This window comes from Taudactylus pleione, unplaced genomic scaffold (assembly GCF_031769625.1).
Source record: "Taudactylus pleione unplaced genomic scaffold, aTauple2 ptg001314l, whole genome shotgun sequence".
Taxonomy (NCBI): Eukaryota; Metazoa; Chordata; class Amphibia; order Anura; family Myobatrachidae; genus Taudactylus; species Taudactylus pleione.
Window position 1 is genome coordinate 11,701,843 of NW_028285714.1, and position 25,658 is coordinate 11,727,500.

Sequence of the window (25,658 nt, forward strand, 5' to 3'; positions counted from 1 at the left end):
AGGGTAGCAATCAGCCTCTCCTCAGCAGAAATGGACCTCCTCAACTTGGTACAGATGTAGGGAGTCACCAGATGCAGCAACTAATGGAAGGTGCCGTCATCCATGCACAGGAAGTTGCAGTAATCATCCGGTTTGTTCTCCCGAATCTCCATAAGCAGTGACCTGTGAGAGACACTCCCTCTGCAGCTACCACTCCTTTGTCCAGCATGATCTCAGGCTTCTCCTGTTCTGGGTTCTCTCCCTATTGGCTAACACCGCAGCCACAGCATATGATGCCCTCACTCGATAGTGAAAAGTATCCATCAAAAACAGGGCCAGATTAACAATGAGGTGGATGGAGCTACAGCTCCAGGCCTCCACGTAAAAGTAGACCCATCATCATGACAGCATAACTATGGTCAGCCAACAGCTGGCCAAACGGAGGTTAATGACAATGCAAAATGAATACTTTTACATATTAGGGAGACGCTGGAGCTGATAGAGTAAAGGTGTACATACCCACATGGCACTGGCCACACTCATACATCACTGGTCACACCTTTAGGTAGTACAGCCCATTATTTACATTTTGCAGAAATAGTCGTCAGATGTTTTGGAAAGCATACAATACAGTATATCATTAATGATCTAATGATTTGGAAGTCGTTATTGATGCGTGATATATCGTTTGGTCGTTTGCAACATGGCATAGTGTATATGCACTAGATTGTTTGCCTGGGAGTTCAAGGGAAATCATTGAAAACGTTGCATCATTTGTCATCTAGTGTGTACCTAGCTTAAGATCTATTTGAATGAAGTCAAAAGTTAGTTCCAGTAGGGCATGTGTTGCTATTAGGAATTATCTAGACCTTAAAAAAGTGTTCCTTACTAAACAAAATTGGAGGATTGCTAATGCAAATGACCAAATAGCCATGAAATGAAATAATAAATTAGTTATTCACATTAATAATATATGTTATTTTCAGAAGCCATTAAGTTTTTATGCATTAATAACTTTTTATTACTTCTATGTGGTTCCAGTTGCTAAAGGTAGTATGTGATATGCAAAAAGTCTGATTTTCATGTGGCTAAACTATAGTATATGAAATACATATGAACATTTCTAAAGTGTACAATTTTAAAATGTAAATAAACAACAGAAGTCATTTATGTGATCCCCTTGCATTCTGGAGAAAAATAGCAAGTTCAATATAAATTGTGTTCTAGGGTCCTTATCTCAACAAAGTACAAAATTTGTTGGTGTTTTCTTTGTTATATATAACCAACATGAATACAGCTTTTGGTACAGCTATAAGTGCAAATTAATGAAAATATAACTACATAACACTAATAACAGTAAAGAGTTTAGATAAATGAAATTATAAACAGACTTTATTGTTTTGGTTGTTATGAAAATTCACATATGTTCAATCGCTTCTCCTGACAATTTTTGTCATTCCACTTTCCAGTAATATGCATTTCCACACAATCCTCTTCTCCCTGCTCATTAGGTTCCCCAGTATTCCAGTTTGAATATGTAATTACTTCTCCATTTTGATACCTAAAAATTCCTTCTGTTTTAATATCCGTAATTCCCAGGTACAGTGGTGTGTTGTGTTGCTGGGCAATATTGTGAATTGCTTTGTTCTCCCCAGCATTCCGTGGTGTAGCCATCTTAACACCAGCGAGTGAACATATTTCACTTGACTCATCATATGTAACCATCTTACCATTTGTAACATATATTTTATCTCCAGAGCTGTCTCCTCTATAAAACAGCAAGGCTGAAATAAATAGACAGAACATTGCTATTAACATACTATAAAACAGTACACATTAATTAAAATAATTAAGTCATGTTATTAATTATGTAAAACAGATGATGGGCATCCTGAATGTGTTACTGTCAGCCCTTGCATCATGGTTACCAAAAACTCATAAATATAAGTATATAAACCCCTGCATCCCCATTATCATCATGTACCCGGTATGCCCCTTTGTTTGCTAGGTAGTCCATGTTGTGTAGGAGCCACTGAGTCGACCTGCCTGGAATAATAGGAACCAACCAAAGTTAATGAAGGAGAGTGATTATGGTAATGATGACTCCCTCTTTATGTTAACCTGTTCCATGCTTTCTACCTTAAAAGCTACTTCCACCTGTTTGGAAATTTCTGTCTTAGAAATAAAAGGAGAAGGAGAAAGGATACATTGCTATATATGGGCTACATGGGACAAACTCTGATTATACTGAATACTAATCAGCCCCTAGTAACACTTTGTTTATACTTGTTACCCTTGGGGCCTTTCCCCAGATGACGAATACTCAATAAAAATACTGTTTATTTTTCAGCTGTAGCGGGAGATTCAATTAGCCATGGTTTACATCAGGCTAATTGATCGCTGAGGGCTTCAAGTAGCTCCACTTAACGGGGATTTCTTTTTGGTCTACTGTGACCCAAAATGAAATCCCAGATAAGTGTGCTGTTTTTGGGTGTTAACGCCCAATAACCTGCGTTAACGCATGTTAACCCATTCATTTAGCAGGCGCTAACACAAGCATCAGGAGAAAAAATTAATCTAATTGAATAGCTTTGCACAATAAAGCCCAACCTCCCTTTTTCTCCCCCGATAATTTATCAAGGCTAATTGAGTTCTCCCCTTAGTGTTATTTTTGTGCCCTGATTTGCCTCTTTTAAAGGTGACACATCTAGACATCTATGTCTGACTGTGTTTTGCCCAGGCTAATGCAATAGGCATTATAGTGCATGAAACAGCAGTAGCAGGACCATCACTCACAAAGACGGGCCATGGTCTGAGCCTTTCCATGCCACTGCGTGTCGTGTATGGCATGTTGGCAAATTATGTCTCTATGTTTTTCGGTACAATATTTTCTCTTCATAGATAGAGGTGATGTTTTCCTTATGGTTGTGATAGATTTGAGGTTCCCTCTACACTTTTTTCCCCTTGACCTCCTATAGTAGTTTTGAAGAATTACTATGGCTGGCAGCACTAGTACCGGGTTGCTTCTGCTGTTCTACTGACTGATCCATGATTGGTTTTATTTTTTACACCAGGACAGGAGTAAAATTACTGTTGTTGAATTTAATGTCCATTAAGCCAAGTGAATGTACAATGAGATAGGGAGAGGAGGGACTGTTACCTTTACCATGCACAGCATTGACACCAGCAAAAATATTATATTTATAAGGCTAACTTTTTTTTACAAACCAGGAATAGAAATGGTCTCCTTTGCAGCAATTATTTTGGGGTGCAGATGATGGGGATACCACCACAGACAGTTAGAAAAGTAATATACGCTGTGTCTCAAAAACACACACTTCTTAAAAAATACACTTTAAATTGAATTAGAAAAGACTGTAGTTTTGTTAGACAACACCCACTCCATCTATCTACTACAACTATTTATATTTAGAAAGCTGTGAAAAAAAACTTTATTAATTGTCATCTGGATGTAGCAATGGCAAATTTTCAGAACTCCTATGAGATGTACATGTCTGTCCTCATCACTATTGAGGATCAGCACAGGAGGAGGGCGCAGGAGCATCACCAGATTACAGCATAGCATTAGGGTATGTGCCAGATGAACCTATAAATTGTAGATGGGCCAGGGCTCGCTCTCAGATCAGGAAGTGGCGCAGATTTTTTGGCTGAACTGCTAGGCCACTCCCTGTTTTACAGGCTTCGTGTAGCTCCTCGGTCAATTTGTTTTTTAAAACCCTCTTCAGACCTGAGAAGCAATTTTTACAGTTCTCCAAACAGCCTAACGGCATTCACTGCCATAAAGCCGCCTTGTGGGGCAGGGATGTGCAGTGTACCATCATCCCCTAGCATCCTCTCATGCACTGGCACAAATGCATGCACTAGTAACACAGTTTTCCTCATAGAAAAAATGTGTGCACTTTCTGGTCTTGCCTGGGACACACACTGCAGGCCCTTCCTCTACCTCCTCCTCTCTACCCTCCTCCACTAACTTAGGGGGCCCCCTACATCCATTTTATAAAATAAAGACAGTACTAACTAGAGATGAGCGGTTCGGATTCTGTGGAATCCGAACTGCTCCGAACATTGGGGATCCGAGTCCACCCGAACCCTGTTCGGGTGTTCACCGCCTGACTCGGATCCCCGTTCGGGGCCGAACGGCGGCCGCCTGATGTCGGATTCTCACTAGAGAATCCGACATCAGGGCTCCTATTGTGTAGGGCAGAGCGCTGTGATAGCGCTCTGCCCTACACAGACACAAACACACAGCCGCCAGCGGCAGCTGTGTGTTTGTCACAGCAGCCAATGAGAGTCACACAGACTCTCATTGGCTGCTGTACGGAGGGAGCTGGCTGGAGCTCACACATGAGCTCCGTCTTCCGGCTCCCTCCGCAGCGTGTGACAGCAGAGCGGACGGCGCGGGAGCTGGGAATCAGGTAAGTTTTTTTTTTTTTTACTTGTCAAAGGTCCGGGGGCGCTACTGGGGGGGTCTGCTACTGGGGGGGCCTGCTACTGGGGGGGGTCTGCTACTGGGGGGGGCTATACTACTGGGGGGGTCTGCTACTGGGGGTCCATACTATTGAGGGGCCTGCTACTGGGGGGGCTATACTACTGGGGGGGGTCTGCTACTGGGGGGGGTCTGCTACTGGGCGTCCATACTACTGAGGGGCCTGCTACTGGGGGGGGCTATACTACTGTGGGGGGTTTGCTACTGGGGGGGTCAGCTACTGGGGGGGCCGTACTACTGAGGGGCCTGCTACTGGGGGGCCATACTACTGGGGGGGCATACTACTGGGGGGGCTTACTACTACTGGGGGGGCCATACTACAGGGGGCCTACTACTGGGGCAGCCTACTACTGAGGGGGGCCTGCTACTGGGGGCAGCCTACTACTGGGGGGGGCATACTACTGGGGGGCCATACTACTGGGGGGGCCATACTACTGGGGGGCCATACTACTGGGGGGGCTGCTAATGGGGGGCATACTACTGTGGGGGCCTGCTAAAGGGGGGAATACTACTGGGTGGCATGCTAATGGTGGGCATACTACTGGGGGGCCTGCTAATGGGGGGCATACTACTGGGGGGCATTCTACTGGGGGCACTGCATAGGGGACCCTACTACTAAGGGGACTGCATAGGGGGCACCACTGCTGGGGGCATTGTGTAAAGAACACCGCTACTGTGGGCATTGTGTAAAAGGGGCACTACTGTGGGCATTGTGTAAAAGGGTCACTACTGTGGGCATTGTGTAAAAGGGGCACTACTGTGTGTCGTAACATAAATAAGAGACACTACTTTATGGTGTAATGTGAATCAGGCCCTACGTGCGGTGTAATGTGAATAAGATTGTGCACTGTGACTCCTTGGGCCGTAGCCCACTATGTAAACAAGTACTGTGACTCTGCTGGCCGTACCCCACTGGGTGGGTGCACTACTTTTCATTTCTGCCACTGCTGTGTGGCAATGTGTCATAGATGTACTTTATACTGTGGTGTCTGTGTCGTTGTGCCGCTGCTCTGTCGCTTAGGAACCAGTCAGCTCACTGCAACCTTTGGCCAATGATGTTGAAAACAATATTATGAGCTGTTATATGGTCTAAATTGACTGGAAATTAATGTTATTGAGGTTAATAATACTCTAGGAAGAAAATAAAAACCAATTTATGTGATTTTAGCTTTTTTTGTCAATTTTTGTAAAAAAATCCAAATCCAAATCCAAAGCCAGTCACCGCAGTTTGGCAAATCCAAATCCAAATCCAAAGCCGGACGACGAATTAGAACCAAATCCAAATCCAAATCCGGCAAAAATGGTCCGGCGCACATCCCTAGTACTAACACTTACTAGCACACACCACTTACACAGCTCACACTCACAAACAACACAGGACAACAAAACAGGCAGATATTAGACAAGGGCAAAAATGTTTTTCAAAATATATATAAGAGCCAAGACAAACAAAAGCACAATGACAACACAATTCAGCACAGGCTCACACCCTAAAATATCCTTACAAACTGCATTATTGCCATAACATTGACGGCAAGAGATTTTTTTAGGACAGTTATGAAAGCACAATACCCCGCATTAAAGGAAAAAGTGAACTTTTTTTACAAACAGATGAGCACTTTTTAACTTGTTTTTCTTTTACTACTTTATGACATGCAGACTTTTTTATGTAAATAGATATGTGATATATTCATGCTATTTAAAGTTTTAATGCACAAATTTACAAGTGTCTTAAAGCACAATATACAGAGTAACATTCTTCTTTTAATTCATTCATCATATGTTTGTTTTACCAGAATAAAAACACAATCTATATACCCTACTTATTCCTCTCAACTCCTCTAGCACACCTAATAGTTAGCCCACTAGTGTCATATTTATTTTGCATCCATATAGAAAGACATTATCTATATATTTGCGCCAGCAAAATTACAACCTTTCTTCATAGCAAATCCCTGTGTCTTTGTAAAGAGACACAACTTCTTGCCGGCAGCACTATACTGAAAAATTATTCCTCACTACACACAAACCAATGGAGAGTGCAGTAAAAACTCTCATTCTTTTAGCATGCTATTACATGCTGCAAGTTTTTTAACCAATTCACAACACACATTCGAAGCAAGACTTGGCGAGCACAATCTTGCAAAATACCTTAGATCCTATTACATTTACCACTATATCATATGCCACTGAGATAATTGTCAAAGTTAACCCGGCATTATTGAGGTTGGGTGGTAATGACCTGGGCGTTTTAAATTATGTGTATCTTTTTAATTAGTTACTGTATGCAACGTTGCCAAACCTCTTAGTAGCTGGAGTTAAGACCCCTTTTCCTGCTACCATCCAGTCACCCGGCATCAGTGCAGAGAACTACTGTAGATGGATGCAAACTCCAAAATGCTTATTATGACCCAACCTCAATGTTGTCGTAAAATATTTTTTTTTGTTTTTGTATTCTTTTAATTTTCAAAGATCTCATACTTAACGAAAAAGTTTAATTTTAGATGAAAATTTTTTTTTTTTTAAGAAATTAGCAATAGCACAGAAGTAGTACATTTTTTTTCTGAAGACTACATAGAAATACAAAGTTCCTTCTCTATTCTCTATGACTTTATTTTATCAAAATACCTCTTTCAATAGTTCATTATTCCAATAATCTTCTAAAATCATCCTTAAAATGTCAAAATCAGGCTTAAAATATACCCGGGTCATAATGACCCACCTTAATGTCCGTGTAACAACTTTTCACCACAATGATGCCAAGTTAAAACTGTCAGTTTTAGAGCTGTGATTTTAGTGGAATCATCTGCTGATTTCAAAGGGAAATCTCACAAACAGGGAGTCCAGATTCAGTCCTGGTAGTAAATTATCAAAGAGTTGATTTGGGGTTTTTAGATGGTTTTGTGATCCGCTGATATACTAAAGGTAAAATCAACAGGAATTTGCTGTAAATACAGATTTTAGAACACAATTTAACATTGGTTCATCATCAGTGTTTTACACATTAAATGTATAGAAACCCCAGACAGGACTGTTTGTGCCAAGATGTGAACTATTTAGAAGTATGTTTGCCAACTCAGAGTAAATATGAGTGAGAGCCAAAAGCAGGAGGGAAATTAGAACAAATTTTCCTAGGATATTTGGCAGTGTTGGGGTTAAAGTTTGGTTGCTGCGCAGTTATGGTAGTTGCATCAGCCAGTGGGGAAGCTGGTGGCAGTGTTTGTATGATTAGGGTGTAGGAGAATAGGAGGTGATTCTAACTCTTGGAGTTTTCGACTTGTCAGGAAATAATGAACTCTGTGTTATGTGGTGCAATGTAATTTACTACATATTATCCATTTTCTTTTTCTTCTCTCTACCTCTCTCTTTACCGCCCTGTGACTGTTTTGTAAATTATTTTCTTTGTCTCCTTTTAATTGCAGAATTCAAAATGTAGATACCTGAGGGGGATAATTTGCCCCAGGCCCTGGTGCCTGCAGCAGGTGCATTAGTTTGGGAGTGTACCCCAAACTCTTCATTTTATCCATACAGCAGATGCTTAGACCACGGGGAAAAGTGAGTGACCAGCTAAGGCTGAGAGGAACAGGGAGGTGGCAGCAGTGTCAGCTGGGTTAGTGAATAAGTGTTTCCTGTTGTCCCCTCTTCAAACACAAAGTGAACTGCAGGGTATAGTGATGTATCAACTTTCAGCTACTGTAGTTTTGTTGCAGGGGCTGGTTCTTGCCCCCCTCTGCAGGCAGCAGCACATGTTTATGCAGACATCCAACAGCCTAATGTGTCTGCAGGCTTTTCAGCTGTAGTGAGATTAGCTGAATTTGCAAATAATGTTCCCCCTATATCTCAGCAAATGGCAGCATCCCCCACCCTTATCAGGGCCCCCTCCAACAATGTGGCCATACTACCCTTTTTTATGGAGGCTCTTCATATTACATGCTGCTGAGAAGCAACTCAGGTACCACAAGCATTTAGGCCTCCTTTTTTCTGCCATTATCAACCTTTCCTAATTGGTATGGAGTATCAACAGCTTTCTGCTGTTGGTGACCTATGCCAGCGCCCTATCAGTCTAGCAGAATAAGTTGGCTCCACTCCCCTGTTTACAGTGGCCTGCCCCTGTTACCACCCACAAACAGCCTCTCCTGTCACTCATTCAGCTGGGCTGTCTATGCTGGGTGAGCAAATGCTTGTCGATCTTTCGCAGGGTTCACGCAAGCGCATATGCATGCGCAGATTGCAAAAATCAGCCAGCTACAAGTGATGCATCCTAGCAAGCAGGTCTGAATCAGCTCACTAGTTGCATGCTACACACTGCTCAACCAGTACCAACACCACCATGTACCTTATTGTATGCTATGCACTGTACAAACAGTGCTAATGCATCAGTGTACTGTTCTTTGTGTCACAAAATTCCACAATTTGTGTACTCAGATGTACCTTCTTCATTTGTGCTTACCGTTTTAAACACATCAGGGTTCCATGATAACCACCATTTGGAGTATAGCAGGTATACCTCTATCAGTGTGTTTCCCTTAGAAGCATAATCAAAAGGCTTCACACTTCTACAACTAGTAAATCACTGACTTTAGGCCAATAGAAGTTGCTAATTGTAGAAAGTAGAAATTGATAATTAATATTGTAAATTAATCACAAAATTCTACAACCACAGGCTTAAGGCCAGTCCAGGAGATTAGATACACCTGGATTAGATGTGATAGATGGTCTTTCAAGATACAGAACATCAATGCCTGTGACAACAAGTGGCTGTCCAGAATGAGATGTATGTTGCTGCTGCCGTGACCACCAGAAGACAGTTTAGAAGATGGAGCTGATTCATCAACATCTACTGAGGTAGGAAATGCAGAAATGAGCAAATCAGATAATCTGTACTCGTCAAAGTCAATTAGGGGGTAAAATAAGAGAGTCTCATTAACAGAGGTTGCCTATTACTATTTCTTTAAGTTCAGTTTGAGATAATCAACTTCTTCATTTTCCATAATAGTTTACATATATTCATTCTGTTGCATGGAGACTTATAACCTTATCTTCATGTAGTAAAACATTTTGTTGTATTAATAGAATTTTGCAAGGACAAAACACTCACCCACCCTTATGTTGTGTATTAAAAAGGACATCCACAGTTTAACAAGCCAATCACTACAGCAGTGTGGACTACTACTTTTGTGGTTGACATATGTGGTTTGTGTTTGGGTCCCCAAAAGAAAATAATTTTGGTTATTTGTTTAAACCAGGCTAACAATGGGCTTAAGGATAACAGTGTTAATAATCCTCAAAGTTGAAGATCTCATCATCCTCATCATCACACAATATAGTCTCTGTAATTGGTGGAAAAGGTATTCCTCATGGAATTTGTAGTTAAAACATTCATTTTTTTCACATTATTGGAGTAGCCTTCTACGCTGATCACTCACAAGTTCCCAACTGTGCTAAATACTCTTTCCAATTACACACTGGAGGGTCAGCACTTTAATTACACCATAACTATTTTGTACAAGGGACTCCAAATTGTTTTTTTTCTCCCAGTATTCAAAGTGACTGTATGAGATGCTAATTTGCACAATATAACTAAGGTGATCCTCCAACATTCTATTGATGCTTACTATATCAGACTGAGTCATGGTAGAAGCTTCAATAATTGAGGGGGCAACTCTTTTAAGCCTTACCAATATCAAAATGTTTCACTCTGGTGCATTGAGTTGACATATCATCATCACCAGTGGGTCTCTTGGAAAAGGTCAGATTGCCCTGGCAGCAGCATTTGCAGGATAAACTGAAGCAGGAAAAGTGTCATGTGCCACTTCAGGTGACAACTTACTTGCAAGGAGCTCTCTACATCTCTTAAAATCTTTGTTGCTTGGAAAAAAAAGACATAGTGTACAACTTAAACCTAGGATCATGCCTGGTTGACAAAATGTAGTGATCCAATTGCAAAATGTAGCAAACCCTTTGGTCCAGGTGAAGCAAATCAAAAACCTGATCTACAAGTCCAACATTCTTACAGAACCACTTAGTTTCATGCCCTTCTTAAGCTTCTTTAGCTGCTTTTCCAGTAATTTAATTAAGATTATGACCTGACTCAGGCTGGCAGTGTCTGAACTCACTTCACAGGTTACAATTTCAAAATGATTTCTGTAGCGTGCATAAAACAGAGAGTATTCTCCAGTGTGATGCAATAAGGTGGTAACTTGTCCCCTCTCTCCAGATCTCATAACTTGATGTGTACTTGTTACTGACTTGTTACTGTTTCTCCAGTTGTTGAAGCATATAAAGGGTGGAATTTCAGCTGGTTACTACCTCTTGCTTCAGTTGGTGGCATGACAAATGGAATGTTTCTTGCAATTCTCTCTAATGGTGATTAGTATAATGGTATTGCAGTGCAAATACAATCCACACCATTTCCATGCATTATCCTGTGTGAAATGGCACCTGATCTCGAGGGAGGGGCTCTTATATGCAATCCAAAACCACAATATCCGACATTTACAGAAAGATAATGTGTTGCCTCAATTTGAAAACTGAACCTGGCGGGAAGACCTAAAGCAGAACTCTATTCCACTTAGAAACCCTAAGTTTGGGTGTTTTCAGTTTTCACAGAATCCAAACTGCTCATCTCTAATTACAGTATAATACAATACAGCATAATATTGTTACCAAGATACACTCTTCTCTTGATTATTGAATACACAAAGAGGTAAACATCAAGTTTTACATTTAACAGCTGCAACTAGTCACAGATCTTTGATAAAATGACTTTGTTGTCTGATAAATAAGTAAAATGCAGTGAGAAATACTAATTGATATATAGATATAATCTCAACACAATGTGATAGCTGTGATAATTAACACACCATGGAAGAAAACACAACCAACTACATAAATATAGTTTGAGACAATGTACCATTTGTTTTGCAATATAATGGCAAATTAACTATGGATTGGTTAAAATGAGGAACTGTATTTACCAGATAATTATGTTAAATATTTAATTTGCCCATGTACTTTTAGCCACACAGCAGATATAGGCCATGATTCAGAGCCGGTCGCTCTGACAGAGCACACGCTCTGAATCAGGGCAGGACTTTTTTTATTTTAGAACGGCCTCCTGGCCGCTCACATAGCTGTGGGTGACCACCCAAAGCTATAGCGAGTGGCCAGGAAGATGGTCGCGATGGTCAACACCATCGCAACCATTGGGCTTGCGATGAGACCCTTGTGGTAGGGTCTCGTTGCCGCTAGCCCCAGAGAGATTTCGGCTCTAACAGAGCCGAAATCTCTCCCACTGACATCACTCGTGATGTCAGTGGGGTCGGCCCCAAATGGAGGCGTTCACATGGGAATGCCTCCATTTTGGCAGCCACTCCCCCGGCCTGCCTACCAAAGGGGGTGTGCTGTCACTCAACATCGACAGCACGTCCCCTTTGGTACGAGACCTGGAGCGACGGATTGCCCATCGCTATCCGGGTCTCGCGCATGCGCACGACGGACTGGCTCTGTCATGCGCATGCGCTCTGGGCCACCATCGACCCAGTTGCGATCGCTAAGCGCTTGCGACCGGGTCTGAATCAGGCCCATAGTGCCAGCTTTATGTACTGTGATAATTTGTAATTAAATATATAAATTCCCAACACATTATATAACTAAGTATATTATATGCCCACTGCATTTTTAAACTTATATTTTTCTATTTTGCACAATCCCAAACATTGATGTTTTGGTTTTATTTCACTGTGTTGATTAATGGGAAGAAATGTCTTAATGCATTATCTACAAAGGTAACTGTATGTATTAAATTTACTTTACTATTCATGAACCTGTTTGCTGTCCCAAAAAGATTTGCTTTCACTACAGCAATTCATTTCTTTTGATACATATTACTTATTAGGGCAAGGAGTCGCACACCCACCCAAAAAAAGATACATGAAGTTGTGAACAATTCAATTTTTTAAATTATTGATAGAACACATCAATAATATACAGAAGGGTCTGTGCTCATTCTATTCCTGACGATTTTAAAAAGATACTGTACTGTACATCAATGCTCTGAAAGTAATACTAATGGCCCATACACACAGTACGATTAACTTGACAATTTGAACAATAACAATATCATTCATATCGTTATCTTTCAAATCATCCAGTTTTTGGCCCATTCCAACAACCAAACGACCATCGATGCACGGGCACAAATGGTCAATAATGACCATCGCCCGTGCATGCTGATCAACTTGGTCAATATCGACCAGGTTAACCAGGTTACTATAGTGACCCGTGATCGTTGATCGCGGGTTATTATAGTAGTTTGGGGGTTAATGCTGTGCTGGATGATTGATAACGATCATCCAGCACATGCAGGATGATCAGACAATGATATCTTTATCATTGTCTGATCTGAACGTGTGTACACCTTAAGAATTTCTGAGAAATACAAAGAATTTAATCCCCATTTGAGGAATCATTTATAAAGTAGATTAGGGAAGGCTGATATGTGTGCACATTTATGAAATACATTGACTCCTCTCCTAATGGTCTGAATATTTCAGTTAAAATGGGTCTACCTTTTCAGGGTTTTTAATATTTTTTTTTATGTTTTCCTTTAGCTTTTAATGATATTTTTAGGATGTAAAATAACAATATTATCAAATTGATACAATGAAATGGATGGTATATTGTATTTACTGCATTTATCTATTTGGAACACAATATAAAATTAACTTCTGGTAATTCGAATGCATGATACAGTAGATCCAGTACTGTGAACTCTAGACCGGAGGAACACTAGTAAGGTGAATGATGGAATAATCGACTAGGCCAAAAGAAACTAAAATGTTCTAAATTTGGGACTTGCGAAGAAAAACCACTGACTTTTAAAACTGGTACAGACCAAAACACATTATAGGATGGGAAGGAGACCAATATTGTCCTTTTCACTAACCAGAGCCAGTATATACCAACGTCACTGGAGACAAAAGCCCAACAGATTTATCGGGCCAAATGTAATAGGGTGAGAGTTTAGAAAAGTGAGAGTTTCTGACACTTTTTAAACTTTGCCAATGTAATAGAGTCCAAAAACAAAGTAACAGAGCGAACTTGCATGTTTTTTTAGACTTAAAAAACTCTCACGATTTAAAATCTCATTCAGATGTTTTCCCATTTTGAAGATAAAACTCAACCAATGTGAGAGTTTACTGCTAAACTCTCACATTTTCTAAACTCTCACCCTATTACATTTGGCCCATCATCTGCTATGTGCACATATCTTTTGACAAAATAGTTACCATTGTTTATAGAGGAATTATGCCAGGTGCAGTCATATACTATATATATATATATATATATATATATATATATATATATATATATATATATAATTTATAAATGGAACTGTGAACATTGTGGAATGATAATTTGGGAAATGTCAATCTGGTGGTGAATCCTCTGATGACAAGACCGGTGATATCTATCCTAAAGTCTAGTAAGCATATTATTTATTTAAGGGTGTTGGGTGTGATATCAGTGTGAATTTCTGGCTTCTGTTCTGGGAAAACTGATTCTGCGCACTTATTTCTGTAGTGACCCACAGAGGTGGAACTGTGTTTTTAATATTACTCTATTGTGTGTTGTCTGTATTTACATGCTTATGCTCAAGAGAAAGGCATTGTTGGTTTTATTCAGATTTTATTCTATGTTTCAATATTGAAGCTTTTCATACTTTTTCTGATCCTTGTTATTCGACAAGCTTTGTATAGAGGCATGTGAAATTACAAGAGGCTTGTCAAATTTTGCACTTATAGCTATAAGTTTGTGTACCATCATTTTGTGTCATATAAGCAGCAGTTTTGTTTATACTGTGAATTCTTGTGTTATATAGAACTCAGTGCAATTATTACAGACCTACTACTTTTAAATGAATTTCAATTAAAATAAAGAAATTAGCTTACCAATACCATTCAAGTACTTTCATGAGGATCATACAAACCTTTTTTCTGTACAGCCATGTTAGACTGTAAATTACGTAATTGCTGTTCAACAGATGCTAGTTTTTGTTGTATATTTGCAAGTACTGCTGAAAAAATTAAGACATCCCTAAATTAGTCTAGCTTTTGTTTAATTTCAACTATGATTATCTATGCATACATAGGGTAACAACATTGTAACAATTAACTATGCACCTTAAATTATTCTGTCAATTTACAGTATTACAAATGCTTTAAACATTTTTTTTTTTAAATATGCATACATTTTTGATGTAGTGTATGTTATAATTTTTAATATAAAATAAATAAATAGAGTGCAAACTGAACCGAGCAAGACTTCCCTCCTTAATAACCAGCATTAGATTAGTGTGTGAGATTCTGATGGAACCTCATAGCTAATTGAATTTTCCTCTTTGAGTCAAAGATGAAAGTAAATTTTAAAGAACAGAAAAACATCTTGCATAGTTAATTATCTTGTTTCAAGATCTATAGAAAAAAATCAAATTGATAAGAACTGCCAAATAGAGAATTGTACCAGACAAATTTGCATGTTCTATTATATGAGTGTAAATAGAACCGGAAAGTTGCTTTACAATAAGGCAATCACAACAGTGCTCTAAGTGCATCCATAAGCATCAGGAATCATGCAATTACATTCACTGACAAAGAGCAAAACTTGTCGGTTGGAAAGCAGCTATATATGCACAGTGGCCTCTAATTTTATGGATTAGAACATACACATGTACAATTATATACACTTTAGTGGTCTCATTTTACATGAGTGAATATTTAAGTTTTCTGGGTGAAATTAACAATGCGTGTTTTGAACAAATATATTCCTATCAGCAATTAAAATTGGGCCTGGTCTTATTTAAATTACAGGTTGAGTCTCCCATATCCAAAATGCTTGGGACCATGGGTATTTTGGATATCGGAATATTCCGTATTTTGGAATATTTGCATACCATAATGAAATATCTTGGGAATGGGACCCAAATCTAAACAGAGAATGCTTTTATGTTTATATGCACCTTATACACACAGCCTGCAAGTAATTTTATACAAATTTTTTATAATTTTGTGCATCAAAAAAAGTTTGCGTATGTACATGAAATTAATTTATGTTTCATATACACCTTATACACACAGCCTGAAGGTCATTATATACTATATTTTTAATAATTTTGTGCCTGTAACAAAGTTTGTGTACATTGAACCATCAGAAAGAAAAGATTTCACTATCTCAGTCATGCTAAAAATATTCCATATTTTGGAATATTCCGAATTTTGGAATATTTGGATATGGGAGACTCAACTCTTTAAGTATATGCATATATGAGATTTAGGATTATTTTACTATTATTTCTATAATTATTACTGTACACACCTGGCTCTCCAGCACTGTGACCTTTGTCTCCCTTTTGTCCTGGTACTCCTGAAAAATAAAGTATTAACCAGTTCAATATACATTTATATATGACAATCCAAAGCAACAGTACTCAGGGAAATATATTTAACACATACTGAGCTGAAAAGGGCAGCAGGATGAAGCATCCTGATGTGAATATATGAATTGTTATATAGCCAGGGTCCCCTGAGGAAAATCACAAGGAGGTGATTGAAATAGCCGCCGGGTAGACATTGCAGCTTCACTAGAATGTTGTTTTGACACAATAAAACTTATCTTTTTTTTTAACTAATATGAGTGCTGTCCCTGACTCTTCCCTGCCAGATTTGGTAAGTGTTTTATATTTTATATAAATATATATATGATATACTGTATATATATATCTATGATATATATATATATATATATATACATATAGATATGATATATATATATATATATATATTTAAATAAGTTACATTTGATTTGAACTACTGTATTTTTATCTAGTAATAAAAAAAATATCTGTTATACTTGGTACACTGATTTCCTGGTTTCCATTTCTTTGAGGTCATTCAATGAGCATCTGTAAATACTTTCCTTTGGTCTCTACAAGATTATCCTCATTCAGATCAGCACATTTGTTTTTATTTTTGGTTCAGGGTCACACATATTATCACATATTTAATATTATTTATTTAATAACTGTATAAATGGTTCATTCTGATGTCAAAGTCTATTAATATTGTATGCTATACTATGGGATAGCTGATGCCTTTCTGCCAAGCACTCCCACTCCCACCAGCTCTGGAATATATGATATGCAGACATGCTGCTAGGGCTAATGAGAAGTTCAAACAAATGGCTAAAATATGTAGTTAGGTACTGTAGCTGAAAATATGTTGGTAAGACAACTTCAACTCTGGAAACTGGGGTCCATACTTTAACTGTGGAAACTGGAGTCTATACAGGTGGGTGGAGGGGAGCGGGAATGGGTTATAACTAGAGATACAGACCCCCATGATTTGGTTTTGGTTCTGATTCATCGTCTTGTTTTGATTTTGGTTTTGCCAAAACCAAAGAATTTACTTCACAAGAATGGATTCCCAAAAAATTTCCAGCCATACCATTCTCCACAGACTCTCTCACCCTACCAAACACCAAACTTGTCCTTGCAGACTCTCTCATCCTACCAAACAACACATCCTAGGTCCGCAGACTCATTCACCCTGCCAAACACCATGCCTGTCCCTGCAGACTCTTTCACCCGGTCACCCACCAGACCTGCCCCCACAGTCTCTATCACCATGTCACCCACCACACCAGTCCTTGCAGACACTTAGGTTGAAGCCACTGCAGATGCCAGTGATGTCTGCTGCTGAGGGCATTATATCCTCTCTCTTTTCTCTTTTGCTATCAACAGGTCAGGTCAGTGTTTTGTAGGGGGAGCAGGGCCTGGGGATATTAATGTGTGTTTTATTTTTCCTGCAGGGGCCAATGTGATTATTGTTAATTGTATTAATTATATATATAGTTAGATGGGTGTGGGGACTCCAAAATCTCTGACTCATGGTGCTAGTAGGCCCTGTAGAGTCTACTGTGCATGCATAAATCTCAGGAAAAATGTCACCTGCACCATTTTCCCAGTGATATCTGCAGCACTACAGTCAGGCTCCAAAGAGGTAACTCTACTGTACAGATGTGAGGTGTGCACCCTTTATAGATATAGCAGCATGCGTTCGGCATCCTGGCAAAGGGGATTCCAATGCTTACAATATCTGCATTAGAATACCAATACCGGTCAGAATAACAGCGCCAGCATCCCGACCACCGGGATGCCGAAGGTAAGCAGTGGGGTGGGGGGGAGGGTTAGGGTTAGGATTAGGGGTAGGCATTAGGGGGAGGGTTTGGGTTAGGCACTAAGGGGGAAGGGTTAGGTTTATAGTGCGGGGGGGGGGAGTTAGGTTTAGGCACTAAGGGGGAGGTTAGGTTAAGGCACCAGGGAGGGAGAATTAAGGTTAAGCTAGGGAAAGGGGGAGGGTTAGGGTAGGGAGAGGGGGAGGGTTGGCATACCGACCACCATGTTTTGGTATGTTAACCCTGTTGGGATCAAGGCATCGGGATTCTGACAGCTTGGATCTCCTCTGTCGGTATTTCATACCGAAACTGATATAGCAATGATTCTGTAATTTTAAGGAATTTTAAACCCTCCACTTACTTTAGATATAGCAAGTGTTAAAGGGACACCTGCCTCAGTATACCACCATTTATGTAATGTACCATGGTACTTTAAGAAAACACATCACATTTCATCATGTGTGTTTCCTAAAATATTTAGGTGTAGATTTACTAAATCTTTTAAAAATGAAAAGTGGTCATGTTGTCCATAGCAACTAGCTTGTCTATCATTTCCCTATTGCATCCTAGAAAATGATAGTATTAATCTGATTGGCTGCTATGGGCAACACCTCCATTTTTCAATGCTTTAGTCCAGGGGTCTTCAAACGGCCCTCCAGATGCTGTGGAACTACACATCCCAGCATGCACTGCACATAGATTTAGTGTGCTGTTATATCAAAAAGGTGGCAGTGCATGCTGGGATCTGTAGTTCCACAGCAGCTGGAGGGCCAAGTTTGAAGACCCCTGCTTTAGTCAATCTACCCTCCAAGTCTCAATCATTTTATTCTAAAAGCAGTATCACTTTGTTACCATCAGATGTCACATGACTGAGAAAATAAAGAAATGCACCATATGCCAACATCTTTTCTACCCCAAATACCCCACGCGCACATGCATGCACACACACACACACACACACACACACACACACAGAATACAATAATACAATACAATGTATAATCAGCCTGAGCTTGTAGTGGAACAACCACTGGTTACAAATGCTGGGTTGGTCACACTATCATAATAAGAAGCAGACTTTGGGCTAAATGTAATAACATGTGAGTTGCATTAAATGCCAAGTTCAGTAATTTAGCTTTGATAAAACAGATGTTTAAAATCTCCTTGGTAAATTGCAGAAATCTTGCAGGCTATTATATTTCACGCTTTGTCTAGGCAGAGTGGGGTTGGAGTTTTTATGGGCATGGGCGCACACAAAAAAATAAATCACTGTCACTGTTTTGTGCTCTGTCTCTCATAGTGAAGGTGGCCGCTTTGAATCTCTATGAAACCTGTGTCTTGAACCACACACTGTGACGTTCCCTGTGATTGTGTAGCCTATGTAGCTTTGTGAAGATTTTCACTTTTGCAGTTGGCTCACACACTCGTTGTTCCCCTGATTTAAGGGCATCCAGCCGAGGCTGCGTAAAGTTAATTATGGATTTTAAAAGGAGAGACACCTTATTTCTTTAAATTTGAAGAAATGCAGATGCATCATCATTATATATTTCTTCCACAGACCACTGAAAGAGCTTGACTGGGAAAAAGTTGATGATGATGATGTCTGCTCATATTTGCTCTCGATGCATCTTTACTATACACTGAATGTTATGAATAGATAATTTTCACAATGAGAGGTAAGAGTCCACCAAGCCCCCAGTACTGGTGCTACAATAAAAAAGTATTTATGTTGTGGTAGTATCATTAAGGTAATGCATACATGTGATATTAAGGGTTATTAAGGGTTTTAGAAGTAACCTCAAAGTTTTGTGATCTGTATGAAGTGGTTATAGAACTGTGAGGTGATCTTTAATTACCTTATAATTTACACTAGCCCAAACATTGCCCCAAATATAAGATAATAGTTGTTTTAATGGATGATATATGACAGGAGTTAGTAACCTATGGGTTGCTCATTGTGTACCTCAATAATAAGCTGATTTTTACAACTTAGAACCAAGGGTAATTCAGAGAATCAGTTTGTTTGGATAATCTATTAATTTGTGCATGTTGTGTTTGTAATTTTAAGATATTATTTTAGTTTTTATGGGCTAATATGTCATCAGATATTTTAATTTGTTCCCATAGATTGTGTTAGAATAAATAACAATTTTCATAAATGCAGATAATAATCGGCATTCCACTGTATGTTTATGTATATGATATTACAATATAAACAAGAACAATGCACTCTCCAAACAGACTAAAGCTGGCCACACACTAGACCAACTTACATCCAACCAGCCAACTGGTTGATTGGTTGGAATGAAAATCTGGTAACGTATGCGCGTGACTGATGATCAGCAATTTGCTCCTAAATGCCAGAAAACAGATGAAGATGGACGTTCAGACAATTTTGTTAAATGTTTGATCTAAACAATTTGTTCAAACTAGAGTTTTTGTCCATTTTCCAGCATTTGGGAGCAAATTGCTTGATTGTCATTTGCTTTCATCCCTTACCAGGTTTTAATTCCAACCAATCAACTAGTTGGATGGTTGGATGTAAGTTGGTCTAGTGTGTGGCCAGCTTTAGTAAAATGATCTGGCAGCTTGTATCTAGCTCAACCAACTTATATGGTGTCCTTGATTACAAAATCAGCTGCAGAGTTCTTGAAAGTGATTTAACACCTGACCTGCTGGAATTCCAAACTTGCCTACTTTGAAAAAATATTTCAGGGAGATTATGCAAACATCACCTACAGACCCTCCAACATGACCCCTTTCATCAGGCACAAAATGCTCTGCTCCTTGACATCACTCTTAATTTATGATTGCTGTCACCCGAGTTGAAACACCTTTCTCATCAATAAACTAGTTCAACACAGGTGACTCTACTCAAAAATTAGGTGGGAAGTCTAAGAGCAGAGCATTTTGTAACTGATGGAAGAGGTCATGTTGGAAGGTCTGCACCTATGCTATGTGCATGGCATTGAAGTCAGCTCTGTATTTCTTTATTTTCCAAGTTACAGTATATAACAGCAAGACAGTGGGGTAAGGTTAAAGTAAATGGTCACTTCAGAATATTACATTTTGTTTTTATTGTCTATACCTGAGCAACTTACTGTACTTGAAAATCTCAGGATAACTAACACAGAGTTTCGAAATAAAAATATATTGCTTGAAACTGTACATTGGGCTGACATTTTTTTTATATATCTCACTGAAAGTAACAAATGTCTATCAACTTTACTTACTGTATATGCGTGGGAATACTCCTCAAAACACAAGCACATATCTGAAGAAATAAAATCCCTGAATTTTAAAGGTTTTGGAAGTCTGAATATTCTGGTTACATATAGTGGTTCCTTTCAAAGCTGGAGTAAAATATTTTCTATTGATACATAAAAATGTCAGATACATTTGCAAAGAAGAGGAGAGCTGATATTATCCTATCATAGTGTCCATAATGAAACTACTGTAGCAGGAAAACTGCTAACATACAGTCATACCTACTATCTAATGTACATGGTGACATCATCTTTATTAATTGATGTCTTTCACTGGTGCCACTTGGGAGGTGCACAGGATGTCACCCTCCAAGGGGGTGACTCCAAAATGCCAGCTCCTCCTCAATGATTGGGAGCCGGGCACCTCACTGTGACATTAGTGTGCACGGCCCCGCTCCAAATCACTGAGGTGCTAGCTTTGCGGGGAGAGAATCTGGGGGCAGCTTAGCATCTCTGGAAGTGTTGGGCATGTCCCCAAAGTGATGAAAGTGATGAAACTGGGAGTATGTCGTGAGGCATATGGGGTCACACCTCCTTTTTGACCGTACACCAAAGGCACTCACAGGGGTTATACTTGCTGCATACCCCCAGTGATGCCATTGCTGTCTTTAGAGTATAATTTTGTTTACTATAAATATTATTTTAATATACTGTGTTTACCTGGTGCTCCAATATTGCCACTGGCACCTTTGTCCCCTTTTTGACCTGGAGTTCCTGGATAAAGTGAGATAAACATTACATTTAGTAAACATAGTAAAAGTATTAATGTATAAATTGTTGTCTTAATTTGACAGATAATTCTAGCATAAGAAGTCTTTAACCGACATCTGAGTATGTTAGATAAAAATATACTGTAGGCACAAAATGCTGAAAATAACAGTGAAAAGTGAAATAGCAAAGAAACACACTATCTAGCGCTGGAGACAGCTAAAATTGATCACAAACCTATTCTTAATTCAATTAGACTGCTGCTTTAATTTCAAAATAGGTTATACCTTACCTATCAGATATACAACAAAAACAAAGTATATAGAACAATGAAGCGCTGTCTCAATGTTTAGAAAAATGTATCAGTATTTAATAAAAATTAAAACACATATTGAATATATCCTACCAGAAATAAAGGTGGCATATATAATGTCCAAACAACCAATCTATAACCTCATTATGCTAATGAGTTAGATAAAAATATACTGTAGGCACAAAATGCTGAAAATAACAGTGAAAACTGAAACAGCTATTCCATGAAGTTGATTCATAAATTCACCATCTTTGATTGACTCCATTACCTTTATCCCCTGAGCTTCCATTAGGTCCTACTTTTCCTGGAGGTCCATTACTACCTCTTATACCTGGTGTTCCTGGTGCCCCAGGGGGACCTAAATAAGGAAATATTTTTGCAATGTTAAAAATCTTACTTTTATATTTACACTGTATACCTTATTTATACTTAATAGGCTACAAATCTAAATACAACATTTAAAAAATAAAATGCAGTAAAATATATATTTTTTGACACGTACATTTATTCAATGGTAAATTATGCAATTGCTAAGTTGCAGTGTTTAACACACAACTTTCTCCAGATAAATATTGCTTTGCAGAGACAGATTGATTCAACAGTTATTTGACTGGTTTTCACTCTACATAAGTTAGCAGTAGAGATGTTTACAGACCCCCTTGTTTTGGATCTGGATTCAGCTTTGTGTTTTGGTTTTCAATCTGTATTTTTTTTTTAAATTATAAAAACAGCTAAAATCATATAATTTGGGCCAGTTTTTGTTCCTACAGTATTATTAGCATAAATAACATATATTTCCAATAATTTCCAGTCAATTTTGGCAACCTCACAATTCAAATACTGTTTACCAATATTGGTCAAAGACAACATCAACAGAGCAGTGGCACAAACACATGGCAGTTTAAAAGACTATAGCACATCTATGAAACATTGGAAAACAGGATGGCAGTTTAATAAACTATTCTACCCCATAGAAACCAAGAATGTTCTCATCAATCAAAAACTAAATCAGAGGCCCGAAGGCAGTGCAGGGAAATGAAAGAGTAGGTATATAGTGGAAGGTAGATAAAAGAAGGAAGGATTGATTAGTTAGTTAATTTATTTAATTATTTCATTGACTAAGAAAATGTATGAGTCAGGAGGGGGATAGGATGGCCGAGGGTCAGCCTCTTAATATTTGTTTGTGTTAGATAGGCTGATTTGGAGTTTTCAGCTCTGCAGTGCAACTGTTAATTGTCATGGCTTCTTGTTTCAACCCTTGTCAGTAATCCTTGACTATTAACATTGTGTTCTTTCTGATTAAAAATCTATTGCAAATTATTAATGTATTAGAGCAATACAGAATAAAATTATTTGTCTATGCAAAAAAGACCAACCCCAATGTAGGGATGTGCAGGCTTGGATTAGTTTGGATTTTCCCTCCAAGTTCTGATTTTTCCCACCAAAAAACAGGTCTCAGAAAGAAGCAAAATGTCATCTTTCATAGACAAACATAATCTTTGATGGACTTTTGTCCGAGAATGCACATCCCTACCCCAATGCCCCCGAAAACTACAGCTCTTTATGTAAAGAAAAAAGGTGCAGGATGGAATTGTCCTTGGGCCTTCCCACCTACCCATATGTTGGATATCAAAAAGGACATGCAAAGCCTAACAAACCAAACACTTCAATGACAAGAACTGCAACTTTAGTGGCTGAAGTCCTTGGTTTGTTTGGGCATCCACAAAACAATTTTTGGAAGGACTACAACATCAATGAAAAGGTTGATGATAAGGGTGTTGGTGGCGGAGATTGACTGTGCTGGTCCAAACTGCTGGAAGCTGATTCTGAACTGCTTGTTATTATTTTCTAAATCATTATAATTATGTTAAATAATTTGCATGAACTTGCTGCAAATGATGTAACAGGGAGGAGGTGCCAAGATGTTTAACATCCCTAACTTTACTGACTTTGGCCTCACAAATGGTACACATGCCTTAGCAAATGTTGTTAAGATTTTGGTAAAAATAATTCCACAACCAAAAGGTACAATAATGGATAAAACCTTGTTGTGCAAAACACTGTGAATGTGAGACTATGAAGGTTATCTATAAATGGTTTGCTTGTCTGTTATTACACAGGAGACCTGGAACCACATATAATTCAATAACAAGTATTTAATAAACACATCAATAATAGACAAACCTAACAAACAATATTAAAAGAATATATACCACATGCAGTTGTTAAGTGTCATATGAAACCTATATCAGATGTGATGAAAACTCGAGCATATAAATTTACTTTTGTAACACTGAGAAACCAAGGTTCCACAACATGAGCTATATGATATGTTATTAATTTTGCAACACTGTTGCTGAGGGCAATAATCAGATTCCCATGAACAAATGAACTAGGCAGCCAAACTCTGCTGCTAATAATTACTGTTTTACTCCTGGCGTCCCAGGGTGAAACAGTGTCCACACTGGTGCTGTTTGATAGTAAGTGGGAAAATAAAAGATACAACGACCTTCAATATGTGTCCGTATGAATGTCCATCCTGGTTCAGCTTGCCATATGCAGTGAAGACGTATGCTGTTAAGCCGCGGCTGGGCAAATAGCGATTCCTGTGGCTGTAGATGGTGAGTGGCTGCCGTGTACCAACTCGTGTAGTTGTCCGTACAAACAGCCACCCTGGTTCAGCCTATCATAGGCTAGGAAGCCGCGGCAGAGCAAAAGCCGGTTCCCGTGGTTGTGGATGGTGAGCGGCTGTTGTATACTAGATGACGGCGGACTCCAAACAGTAGTGGTCAGCGTTCAGTGCTCAAATGAAGCACCCAAAGAAGTGATAGTAACTGTGTGCAGGTGTTGTGGATACCTTGTATGCCTGGATGACATTAGCGCCTGGATTTGCAGTTTTCTAATTGCTGACATTTTTCACAACCAAAAGGTGGCTGTTCTGGTCTTATGCCAAGGCATGGCAATGGCTTTCTTTTTATCAAAAGCAAGAACTGTGCTACTGGTGGATGACTTACACAAACATCCTCATCCTCATTAGCATCAGATAGTACACAAATATCCCCTCATCCTCCTTTAGCACCCTAGCATCCTAAATTTCTATTTTTTCACTATCGTTACTTGAACTGCTCATCCCTACATTGGCAGAGGGCAGAAAAGGTGTAAAGTGGCTTCTCTACATACACAGTATCATAAATGTCAGACTCACACAAAGCATTTATGGACACCATTAGACTCTCCTCAGGGTTTTGTGACATTTCTTAACACAGTTTGTTTTGAAGCCTTAGTGGGGTTTTTTTCTGCACTGATTTGCCTGTTTTACGTTTGTCATATTTTCTAGAATCTGAGTGAGAAGGTGTTTAATCATCATATGATGTTACAGATGAAGATGTCTGACTGACAAAAGTTCTAGAACCACCACTCACAAATAAATGCCAAGGCTGATCCTTTTCTTGCCACTGCGTGTGGTGTATGGCATATTTGCAATTTTATGTTTTTCAGCAATAAACTTTCTCTTAATTTTTAGAGGTGATGTGATTTTTTTAACATTGTGAAATATTGTTTTAACCACTTAACTGACAAATTCTTTTTCCAAAAACTGCTCCAAAATTGTCGGTTTCTTTTATGAATGAATTAGGTAAAGAACATCATTTTA

At 38.9% G+C, this 25,658-nt stretch overlaps 1 protein-coding gene across 3 annotated transcripts in view; it reads right to left on the reverse strand.

Annotated features, from left to right (window-relative positions):
- Positions 1-1,386: 1,386 nt before the first annotated feature.
- LOC148443256 (pulmonary surfactant-associated protein D-like) overlaps positions 1,387-25,658 on the reverse strand; it is a 42,614-nt gene continuing 18,342 nt past the window's right edge. Inside the window, exons 2-6 of one of the 3 annotated variants that reach the window (XM_088463052.1) lie at positions 22,296-22,364; positions 21,646-21,702; positions 15,863-15,910; positions 14,478-14,564; positions 1,387-1,763 (exon numbers count right to left, since the gene is read on the reverse strand). In XM_088463052.1, coding sequence (XP_088319178.1) covers positions 1,387-1,763; positions 14,478-14,564; positions 15,863-15,910; positions 21,646-21,702; positions 22,296-22,364 — 638 coding nt within the window. Of the gene's footprint in view, positions 1,764-14,477; positions 14,565-15,862; positions 15,911-21,645; positions 21,703-22,274; positions 22,365-25,658 lie in introns of all 3 variants that reach the window. The other 2 variants (XM_088463054.1, XM_088463053.1) reach the window with 2 other exon arrangements.